Here is a 12184-nt window from a genome sequence, read left to right as displayed (position 1 = left end):
AGTAAATTTCTCACCAAAGCCCATCTGTTTCAGTTGTAACAGCATAAAACGCCAATTCACATTTTCAAATGCCTTCTGAGCATCCAAAAACATAAATGCCAATTGTTTTTCAGGATGTGCCTCATAATATTCCAAAGTATCTAAAATTATCCTCATATTATCTTTAATTTGTCTCTTTGGCAGAAACACATTTTGATCAGAGTGAATGAAACTAAATATTTTTTTAAGTTGTTCTGCCAATATTGAAGCAAACAATTTATAATCTGATTTTAACAGGGAGATTGGTCTGTAATTCTTAATTTGTAGTAAATTGGCCTCCTCCTTTGTTAAAAGTATAATATATGCTTCTGACCATGTTTTGGGTATTCTCCTCTCTGACACCACCTCATTCATAACTTCTAATAATGAGAGAGACAACGATTCCTGCAGCGTCTTATAAAATTCCGCTGGTAGCCCATCCGGGCCCGGGGCCTTCCCATTCTTTTGTTTTTTAAGTGCTTCAGTTAGATATCTTCTTTGAGTCTCTCTCTTTTCTCAATTTGTATGCCAACCATCTTACTGGTTTATTAGCATTTTCAAAGTAATTCTGTTTAGCACCCCCAATTTTTTGGGCTAATTCCTCTTTCCATTAACCCAATTTTGTGTTTAATCGTCTCCATTCTTACTTTAATGTCCTTCTTTTGTGGGGAATTCTGTAGTTCTTTTTCAAGACCCTTATATTCATTGTCAAGTCTTTTAAGTGTTTGTCTTTTCTTTATATTTCTCTTCCTTGTATAGTCAATTATCAGGCCTCTGGTATAGGCCTTCATTGTGTCCCAGAGGTTCTGCATTGATGTCTCTTCTTTTCTGTTTTCTGTAAAGAAAAAGGCCAATTCTTTTTCCATTTTCTGTACAAAGTCTTTCTTTTAATGTAGTGTTGTTTAATGTCCACCTAGATCTTTTTCTTTGTCCTTTTCATTTAATTATCATTGGGTTGTGGTATGCCAAAGTACTTGTTTCAATCTCAATTTCCTGTATGTTATAGGCTGATTCAGTCGCTACCCATATCATATCGATTCTAGAATAAGATAAATGTCTGTTTGAATAAAAAGTATAATTGTTTTTTAGTAAGATATCTCTCTCTCCAAACATCCTTTAAACCTGTCTCATCGATCATTTTAAAAAAAGATTTAGGGAGTATCTTTCTATTTGACTTTGTTGTTTTTTGTGAGTTATAGTCCATATTCTTATCTACAATTCCATTAAAATCTCCCATCATACAAATATTTAAGTAATCCAAATCCATTATTTTCCTGTGTAATTTTCTGTAGAATTCATCTTGCTTATCATTAGCACATAGATTGCTATTAGGAGCATTTTCTTATTATTGTCCATAATTTCCACCATCAAATTTCTTCTATCGTCATCTGAATAAATTTGTTCCACTAGGATTGTATCTTTAATATAAAGTATCACTCCTCTTTTCTTACAGGTTGCCAATGAAATAAACATTTCCCCCAGCTTTGGTTGCCTTAATAAGTATTCATGTTGCTTTTGAATATGCACTTCTTGTAGACAAATTATATCCAATTTTAGTTTCCCTAGTTTGTGAAATATTTCTTTTATTTGCTGGTCCATTTATGTTAATTGATATCATTTTCTTCTCCTCCATATTTATGTTTTATACATATGATTTATTCCTCTGGTGGTTCTAGGTTCTCGTAGTTCTCTAATAACCAAGCTACCTACAACACCTCCTACTATTTCGAGCCCTCCTACTGCTCCTTTTTCTTTTCCAGTCGAAGCTGAAGACACTGCTCGTGATTCTGTCACCGATTCTTTATGTCCAGTCTCCTCAGCCTTCCCTCTGAGATGTTCTTCGAAAAATGCTTCTGCTTTTTCAATTGAATCTATTCTGTATCTTTGTCCTTGCCATACAAACATTAAACCTTTTGGTATCAACCATCTGTAATTAACACCTTTTTTGAATAGAATTTTAGTCAAAAATTGATATTCTCTTCTCGATTCTCTCACTCTTCTTGGTATTTGCTTCAAAACTACAATCTCCTTGCTTTTGTACTCCAGTTTTCTGTCTCTTGCTTTTTGAAGTATTTGCATCCAATTGCTTTCTTGGTAAACCTTACATGAACTTCCCTTGGCAAGTCATTTCTCGCTGCATACCTTGTATAAACTCGAAATGCTTCATCTATAGCATCAGCCATCTTCTTTTGGGTTAACTCGAGGACATTTGTCAAGATTTCTATCATTATTTGTAACAGGTTTTCACCTTTTCTTCTATGTTTTGGAATCTTAAAAAAATTCTGACCTTTTTATTTCCCAATTCACTATTCCAATATTATCTTTTTCGACCACACAGTCTATTGTCAATCTCCCCAATTTTCTTCTCTCTTTGGTCACCTTTTTCTTCAATTTTTTTGTAATCTATCTTCATATTTCATCAACATTTGTTGAATACTATAATTTTTTCATCAGTTTTAACTGCTTTTTGTTCCATGTTCTCTGTTCGTTGTTTTTTTATTTTTTTATTTAATTAGCGCTTCTAGACCGCCCCCTCTCCCAAAAGGGACTCGGGGCGGTGTACAGTCCATATCAAAAACATCATAAATAAAATTTAAACAATTAAAATTATTAAATGGATAAATACATAAATAAGAGGAGGATAAAAATAGACAGAACTGTAATTGCTAAATAAATAATTTAAAATATACAGAATTTAAAACCCCAGTGTCCTATAAAATTAAGTCCCCTAAAAAACCAGTAGGAAATATATATGCCAGGAGGTAGACGTTAAAAATTATGCCAGACCAGCCAGTCGGAACAGGTGTGTCTTCAGTTTCTGCCGGAAGGAGTGGAAGTCAGTGGTGGTTCTAATGTCGGGTGGGAGGTCATTCCAGAGGGTTGGGCCCATCACAGAGAAGGCCCTACTCCTTGGTGTCGCCCGTTGGCATTGTTCAATGTTTCCCGTTCGTTGTTCTATTATCTCAATTCTTTTTTCCATGTTTTCTGTTCTCTTTTCGATGGTATCTGTTTTTACTTGCAAATTCTGAATTCCTTGCATAATCATCTCTAAGGTAACTGCCTTCTCTCCCTTTTCTTTTTGCTGTTGCAAAATTGTCTGTATTGATCTTTGTCCTAGTGGTTATTATTCTTTTACTCATCTTCAAATTTTTCTATATTATAATCCACCTGGTATGAAAGTCAATTGTAATCCAGAGTGACCATAAGGTGATCAAAGGTTAAACAAAAGAAAAAAAGGAAGGAAAAAAGTCAATTATAATCCAAAATGAGCATGGGGTGGTCCAAGGTAAAAAAAAGTAAAAAGGTAAAAGAAAAAGAAAACAAAAAAGCCGAGGAAAAAGGGAAGAAGATTCTATGGGAAAAAAAGCCAAAACAAGAAAGCAAAATGGAGACAGTAGGTAAATCTACTATCAAAAATGTGAAAAGGAAAAAGAAAAAAGAAAAACCTATAAAAGAGAATAAAAATCTTCAATCTTTTCTATGCCATAATCCAATTGAAAACAACCAGATACAGGACCTAACTTCACAGCAAAAAGAAGTAAACGCTGCCACCAGCAAAAAAAGAAAGAAAGAAAAAGAAATAGTTTCAAGGCTTCTTGTAAAGCTAAAGCTCTCTAAACAAAAGAAAAATAAATTCAAAACTTTTATAAAATGAAAGCCTTTCAAGATCACTCCAGGCTTACTCTTACAGTTGTTGTCTATTCTCTTCAGGCAGAATTTCAAGGACTGAAAATTTCAGAGTGAGCACCTATATAAATAACTCTTCTCCTTTCAGTCCTGGCTGAGCCAGTAACCTTGGAGAGCAACCTTTTCCAAACATTCATTCAAACAAAAAATGGAAACAAAGTTTCAAAGCCTCTAGGTGGCAGTTTTACTTATCCAAAACTTTCCCTCTCTGTATTGCGTCCTCTGCCTTATTAAGAGAAAATAAAAAATAAAAAGCCAAATGAGAAAAAGGAAAATAATACAATGAACTTTAAGCCGCTGTATATAAAAAAGACTCTTAAACAGTGGAACAGTAGAAGTTAGTTATCAAACAGTCCAAAAAGTAAAAGGCAGAAAAATGGAAAAGAAAAAAGCCCGCTCCATTTAACACTACACTAAATAGAAAGTCCAGTCAGGCTTCCAACAATAAAAAGAAGAAGAAAAAACTTTCACTTTGACTGTAGCCTTATATTATCCGCTTACTCTCTCTCATCAGTCTTTATTTTAGATTAGTTCTCTTCATTTAGGATGTTCTCATAAATCAGAAAAAAAGGTAAAAATCTCACCATGAACGACATGCTCTCTCTCCTGCACTTTCACTTCCGAAGCTGTCAGCAGTTTCGCCAGCCTTAATGGCTGCTTCCTAGCTGCTGGCAAGAGGGCTATCCTTGGATCACCAGAGACTTTCCGGGTGTCTCTGGAATCGGCAGGATATGCCCGTTCCTATCACCATCTCTTTGGGACGTCCTGCGACTGGACCATCCTGTGGCTGGAATTTCGGTGGCAGTCTTGGAGCCCCGAGAATGATCGTCATGTCACTGCAACGTCAGTTTTCGGTCTCCGCATATATTTTAATATCTACACACATAGCTACCGGCAACAATCTCTTCACACACAGTCACAAATGCACAATTTCTTTGTATTTATAAACTTTCCTTCTGTTAGATTCCTCACACAAATGCACATATACTCATATACACACACACAAATTCTCCCCCCCCCTATCTAAAGGCATATATTGTTGCGTGCGTGCTTGCGTGTGTGTGTGTGTAGCCATACTTTAGTATTTTCGCACATTTTCGTATTTTTGATTAAAAAAGAAACCACTTTATCCAGACCCTGCAGTACTGAATTGGGTGCAAGAAGCCCAAGAAGTTCTATTTCTATTTTTTTCTGAAATTTGTGAGCCAGCCAAGTCTCTCTTTGTCTTTTATTGCAATTAACCATTTGTAAATGGATCTAGACAATGAGAGAGTCCAGCAAAGCCAGGAAAAAATAATTTCCAAGCAACTAATCAGAAGCAAAAACGTTTCCCTATGAACTTTTAATAGGGAAGGGAGATAGCTCTATTCTCCAATGTGCTGACGTGAGAATCCAAAGTACGGGTAGTGACTCCTCCTTTTTCCTTTTAGAGATTGAATCCCTTGACTTTCTATTATGCCTCTCCTAGCTAACTCCCACTTTGATTCAGTCTTACATCCGAGAGAGACGTGTGTAGTTAAGCTAGTCAGAAAGAAGTTTTGTGTTTACTTTGGATTCTCAGGTCAGAGAGATTATCAGCATTTAGTAAGCAGCCTATTTCAGCCTTTCAATTATCAGAGTGCCTAACGATTTAAGAGCAGCGGAGGGGAATGGAAGGCTGGGACTTTGGAAGCATCACTTCTGGAGCACTTGACTGAAAAGTAAGATCTATTACTTGTGAGAAAGTTAGCTGTAGCGTGCTAGGAAGTGCAGGACAGACAGCTGAGGGTCAGGAACAGCCCAATGCAAGAAATCCCAAGGCGGAAAGCCAAAAAACCATCTGACCGTCGCTGGAGGGGATTTAAAGAGAGAGAAAGAGGTTCTTGAAACAAGCTCCGGCAGGAGGAATCTTCAGCAGGAGGAAACAGCTGCCTACCTAGTCTAACAAGTGGCTACGTAGTCTAACTGGCAGCCGCTCCAGCTAGTTAGCAGGTATGATTGGTGCCGCTACAAGAAAAGAAGTGGATTTTCCAGGCACAGCCACTAAAAGAAAGTGCTGGCTAGCCAGATTGGCCGCAGCCGCACAAAATTTAAAGGGCTGGAGATTGGACTCTCTCAGCCCAGCTGCCATTTCCGGCTTCTTTGTAGAAGAACCAACATTTGGCGCGCTTTCCTCAGCAGACAGCCTGTTGCTTCCACAGCAACGCTCCAGTAAATCCCCAGCACATCAAAGGATGGAGAGTATTGCTGCACCAGAGAACGACCAGATGGTTCACGTGACTGGGGGGAAAAAGGGTTTTTTTAGCACATCCCCAGATAGAACAAAGAAGCTCTGCAGCTGCAAAGGTGAACAGTGGGAATTTAGCTGCAAAAAGATTTCTAAAGCTAAGGAAAGGGATGCCTTGAGGAAGGGGAGAGTCTTGGAAAAGGAGATTTCAAAGGCAAAAAAACAGGCTGAGCGAAGAGTATTAGCAGAGTTCTCTAGGGCAATCATCTCCTAGGGCACTCAGAGATAGCCAGGGATGAAAGTCATTGAAGCCTCCCAAATTGGTCACCATAGAGCTAACCTCCCACCAAATAGCCTGTCAGTAGAGAATGGATAGGAGCCTGACCTAAGGAAGATGCATATGGGCCCTGAGGCCACTTTCCCCGCAAAGTGGTGGGTATCCACCCAGGGGAGAGCCTAAACTCAAGAATTTCTGAACAAATGAACATTTAATATCCCTAACACACGAACTGGTCACATCTCTTCAACGGGAATCAGAAGGGTGGTGTGACATCAAGCTCAGCCCTGGAGTATAGCCAACACCCGGCACCCCAGGGTCAGAAGGACTTGAGAAATATCAGGGAGCCAGCCTCCCCCACTCCATCCCTACAAAGCAAGGATTTGATTTCAGGAGATGAGGATCAGAGAGAGTGGAGTCTCTCAGATTATGAGGGGTCAATTCCTGAGCCCCAGGCTTTCACGAGCCTGTTTAAACCTCCCTTGTTCAGACCTCTTTTGTTCAAGGTCAAGGCCACAGTTAACATGGGGAATGAACCTAATACCTCAAAGGCACCCCTGGGCCTACCAGACCTAAATGCCCTCCTGTTTACACAACCAGTGGCGCAGAAGGAGGAGGCTCCCTCTCTGTAGTATATATGTACACCACCCAGAGCCCCCTTCTCAATGCCCAGAGCCCCTCTCTAAGAGAGATGGGTGGTTAAGAAATATGAAATATAAATAAACATGATAGTTACCTGTAACTTATTATATTGCTACTTTCATTTTGTTTGGGAAATTGCCTAACATACCTTGCAGTTCTGACATTAGAAAAAAGCAAGAGAAATAAATGGGCTTGGAAAAAACCCACAGACATCTGCTTTCTCTCTTTGGAATAAGGTATGAGAAGAAAATTAGTCCCTGAAAGAAATATAGTGGTGATTTCTTACAAATGTACACCCACCCCCACCATGTCAATGGGTGGTTGCAACAGTATGGATTGTAGGGAAAGGGATTGTGGATTATTAACAGCCCTCTGTGAGTCAACCTGTCATAAATGTGTTCTCTAGTACCAAGCCTTTTCTATATTAGATGACAAAAATATTAATTTGTGGAAGGGAAATATATTAAATTTATGCAGCTGCAGTAAATCATAATTTATAGGTTGTTTTAAAAATAAAATAAAGTGATTTAATATTTCAATGCAATAAAAACAGAATAAGATAAATAGTTAAATTTAGTTTTTAAAATAATCCTTTCTATTTTTTCTCTTGTATATTAAAATTTGGTGACAGCGTTTTGACGGACTTCAATGCTTATCTATTCTTTAGTGTCTCCTGAAATATTTACATATTTTAGTCACTTAGTTTTAGAAATCTAAAACAAAATGTTGCCGTTTATTATACTATTTACCAAGTACTATTTCCAATGAATAGGTTAAACTTATTGATGTTTGTGTTTTGAGAGTTGTAAGTTTTATTTACTTATTTTTATATTTCTTTATTTCCATTATTTAACTTGACTCCACAGCAAATCTGATTTGGTTATTTAAAAAATTAAGAGATACGGTATATAAAAGAGAGTACAGCTGAATGGAAAACAGAACCAAAAACTAGAGGCACAATCTAGAGTTTATAAGAATCACTAGGTCTTTAATATTTCTTTTTAGATCCTCTTAAGTTCCAGATATTTGGCAGACCTTTCTTCTTAATTGATTGAATGAAACAAAATATTTTTTTATTTAATATGTATGTACTGAGAAACTGATGTTTGCTTCCCATTTTCTAGGTTGTTGCATATCACTATTGTCAAGCTGATAATGCCTACACCTGTCTGGTGCCGGAATTTGTACACAATGTAGCAGCCTTGCTCTGCCGTTCACCCCAGTTTGTTGCATACAGAGAGCAACTGTTGCGTGAACCACATCTACAAAGCATGCTTAGTTTGCGATCCTGTGTTCAAGATCCTCTTGCATCTTTCCGGAGGGGAGTCCTAGAACCCTTGGAAAGCCTTCATAAAGGTAGGAAATTAATTCCATAACTATAAATGGCCACATAATTGCTTAAAACATATAATCTAATATAATTTTGCATATATTTTTCTATGTCCCTCTCACAAACTCTAGAACGGAAGATCCCAAATGAAGACTTCATCATATTGATTGATGGCTTAAATGAAGCTGAATTTCACAAACCAGATTATGGGGATACAATTGTATCATTTCTCAGCAAAACCATTGGAAAATTTCCATCCTGGCTGAAGCTAATTGTAACAGTTAGAACAAGTCTACAGGTATAAGCTATGCTATATATGATCATTAATGTGATGAGCATCTATTTGTGGAAGGGGGGATTTATGCCCATTTCCATAGTAAGTATGTGCCTTGGTCAAGAGGTATGTGAAATATAGAAATAACATTATGATCCTGATAAAAGAGATACTATGTGTAATTTGTTGATCTCTTAGAAAAAATAAGAAGATAGACATCTGCTATCATTGTTTGAAACCAAATGTAAATGTAATGTGATCATTTTTAGATTCATATGAGATCCAAAGCTAAAATGTGACCTTCCCATGATAAATAACTATTATAATTCAGTTTTTCTGCAATCTATAAAATTCTACTGATCCATATAGCCGGATTGCCTATCTTCCTGTGTTTCATTATAAACTGCTCTTGAAATTATTCTGTTTCTCAGAAGAACCATTTGATGCAGTGTAAACATATTCAGGTTTGTTAAAAAAGACAAGGTCCCTTTTGGACATATTATTAGTCTTCTCATTCATTTCCAAGTATCGTGAAAAATACTATTATATTTATTTGTTGGATGCTTGCTCTATTCACTCTATTCAAGTAGCTGTGCAGTCAAAGGTAAATACAGAGCTAGTAGTACAGACTCACATAATACAAAAAACAGGGGGGAAAGAAAAAAGCCAAGTTTTGGCTGATAGTTGAGCAACTTAGAGTTCAGTCAAAGGGCTCAGAGAAACAAATTGTCTACAGCAGTCTAAGAGTCTAACACAAAAACATTAGTCTGTCAATCAAAGTGCTGAGAAGCAAAGCAGGAACACGGATCCAAGGTGAATGAGTTATTCCCAATGAAAGGACAAGTGTTGATGGCTTCTCTTATATAGCCAGATACAGGTATGGCTCACTTGACATTTTTCTTTACTGCTGAAGTTGCTGAGCAGAACATATTTTCCTGGCTTTCTGAAGTTGTAATTGCATCTTTGACCTCTTCCTCATGACTCTTTCCATATCTGCTGCTACTGACCTTCTGTTGAATCAGCCTTAGATGAATGATATCTGACAATTCCTGATGTTGGCAACTTGAGGACCCTGGCTCTGATTCTGGGGAATCTGAGTCCATAACAAAATTGTCACCCATCCATGACTCCCATCTCCAGTACCTGGATGCTTGGGTTTCTGCAGTAAAATTGTTGACCAAGCACTGTGTAGATCTGATTTGCATCTTCTGAGAAATGACCTAAATTCCCATTCAGTCAATCAAGTAATGGAGTTATCCATGATAGTAGCTGGTAGATAATAGTAGGTAAATTCAGAATGCAGTCCATTTCATATTCCAGTTCCCTCTTCATCGGAACTATGAGACTTGGAGATACAGACTGATGGTGATGGCTTAAAGGAAATATTGGAACAAATATGAATTGATGGGACACAGGATGGATCAAGATCAAGACACTTGGTGGAAGAAGACCAGTATCTCTTCAACTTGATGACAGCTACCACAATCTGAAGGATCTGTAGACATCAAAGAAGCTAAATCAGTGGTGGTTTACTCTGACTTCAAGATTACATACATTTTTAATAGCTACATGATGTCCTGTCTCACCAGCTAGAACATGAACACAGGGAGATTCACCTCTTCCCTCATATGATCCCAGAGAGAGGTTCAACATGACTCAATCTATTGACCTACTGTAACAAATCAGGCAGCATTTTGGGAATGGGCTCTATGCCCAAGCACATTTCCTGAACTTCAGGAATGAACTTATAATAAGCTTATTATAATCTGCAATTCTCAAGAAGCCTTGTCTATTTTTTTTATTCCTTTGCAGAGCTAACTCTTTGGATCTTGTTGGATTCAATGGCAATTCCAGCTATGGATACTGAGTATCCTAGACATTATAGCTTTGTTAGGCCAAAGGCACACCTCTCAAGCTTGACAAAAAGAGAATGTTCACAAGTGCATTGTGGAATGACTCACATGATCTTCATAGACTTGGTGCCTCTCTGAAGAAATCAATTTATCATCCAAGTTTATGGATGTTGGTTATAGATGTTGGGCACGTTACAGATATTCATAGTGTCCATATTTGGTCTGAAATGCTATCTTAAATTATTTTAATTTTATTATATACACAATCCATTTTCCATTAACCAATGTGTCATCTGGGTACAAATATTTTGTGCCAACATTAAAATATGCAATCTTATTCATTATTTAATCCCATTTTAGCTTAATTTCCAATACCTTAAGTATCTAATATTATAACAATCACATTGTAATTTATTTAACTCTATTAGTTATATTAACTATTAATACATTTTCTATACTTTAGATAACTTGTTTTACTATTAATTTTTATGTCTATTCTCTAACCACCAGCAAAAAGATTTCCAAATTGTATAATAATCAATTTGTTGTTTTTCTTTGATAGCCAGTGTCAATCTGTTCATTTCTCAACATTCTAATATTTTCCTAATCACATTCTTCTCTGTAGGGATCTCTTCACTTTTCCAATTTTGTGCAAATACAGTCCTAGCTGCTGTTATAACATGAATAATCAAACATACATTTTCTTTGCTATAATTTTCTGGTAAAATCCCCAGCAAAAAATATTTCAGGTTTTAAGTCAATATGTTGTTGTATCATCTTTTCCAGTCACGTATATATTTTAGTTCAATATTTTTTTGCTTCTGTGCAGGTCCTCCACACATGATAGTATGAGCCCAGTGTCTGGTGGTAATTTGAACATTTAGCTGATTTGTCTTTAAACATCTTCGCCAGTCTTGGCAGTGGCCAATGCCATGTATAAAACATCTTATATAAATTCTCTTATATGCAGTTGACATTGTTAATTTATAATTTCTATCCCATAGTTGCTGCCATTTAGCTAGTTCTATCATATAATCAAAGTTTTTAGCCCAAGCTATAATTGTTTCTTTCACTTGTTCTTCTTCTAATTTAATAGTAAATAGCTATATAGTTTTTTATCATCCTTTCTTCTGTTCCTGTTAATATCTTACCTAATTCTGTCAATTCCATATAAAAACCATATAATTTTTCATACCTAGATTGTATTTGCAATTGTGTATACCAATCCATATTGGTTTCTTGTTTTTCTAGATCTTGTTTAGTTTTAAGCTCCCCTTTTTCAGTCAGTATATCTTATATCTCACAATGTTTCCTCTATTCATAATATTTGGATGTATTAACGCTTTCATCGTTGAAAGCCAGACTGGTATCTTTAAGTAATGTTGCTCTCTAACTTTCTCCCAAATAATAGTAAAACATTTTTTTCATATCATAAAAAGGAATGCCATCCCAATTGCAGGTCATGTCCCACCAGTGTCAATAATCTTGTATTTCTCAATACAACCCATTCTTTCATCCACATCAACATTGCTGCCTGGTAATATAATTCCTAATTTTGTAGTCCAATACCTCCTTAATTTTTTTCCCCTTGCCAAATATGTTTTATAATTAATTTATTCAGATCTTCAAAGTATTTTCCCCCCAGCCATATCGGAATTGTTTGAAATAGATAATAACCTTAGTAGAATATTCATCTTGATTGTAGCTATTCCCCGCCTTCACAAATTCACATTAAATCTCTTTAGAGATCCAGCTTTGATTTTTATTTTTTAAATTCCTTTTAATCATTGAGAAAAAAGAAAAAGAGCAAAACACAAAGATAATGTATTTTGTTAACAATGGTAAATGTTAAAAAGAAGAGAGAGAAAACATATAAGTGATTTAACAAAACAATAAA

At 36.3% G+C, this 12184-nt stretch overlaps 1 protein-coding gene across 7 annotated transcripts in view; it reads left to right on the top strand.

The window, feature by feature from the left end:
* Nucleotides 1-12184, top strand: part of TANC2 (tetratricopeptide repeat, ankyrin repeat and coiled-coil containing 2) — a gene marked incomplete at its 3' end in the record, with an annotated part of 370267 nt that overhangs the window by 270195 nt on the left and 87888 nt on the right. For all 7 annotated transcript variants that reach the window (XM_081933706.1, XM_081933707.1, XM_081933702.1 and 4 more), the window contains 2 exons: nucleotides 7955-8186; nucleotides 8292-8458. In XM_081933706.1, the coding sequence (XP_081789832.1) occupies nucleotides 7955-8186; nucleotides 8292-8458 (399 nt within the window). The remainder of the gene's footprint in view (nucleotides 1-7954; nucleotides 8187-8291; nucleotides 8459-12184) is intronic.

Source organism: Natrix helvetica (assembly GCF_964273705.1).
Source record: "Natrix helvetica genome assembly, chromosome: Z".
Classification (NCBI taxonomy): Eukaryota; Metazoa; Chordata; class Lepidosauria; order Squamata; family Natricidae; genus Natrix; species Natrix helvetica.
The sequence above is the reverse complement of the archived record's forward strand: the minus strand, read 5'-3'. Positions and strand labels throughout refer to the sequence as shown.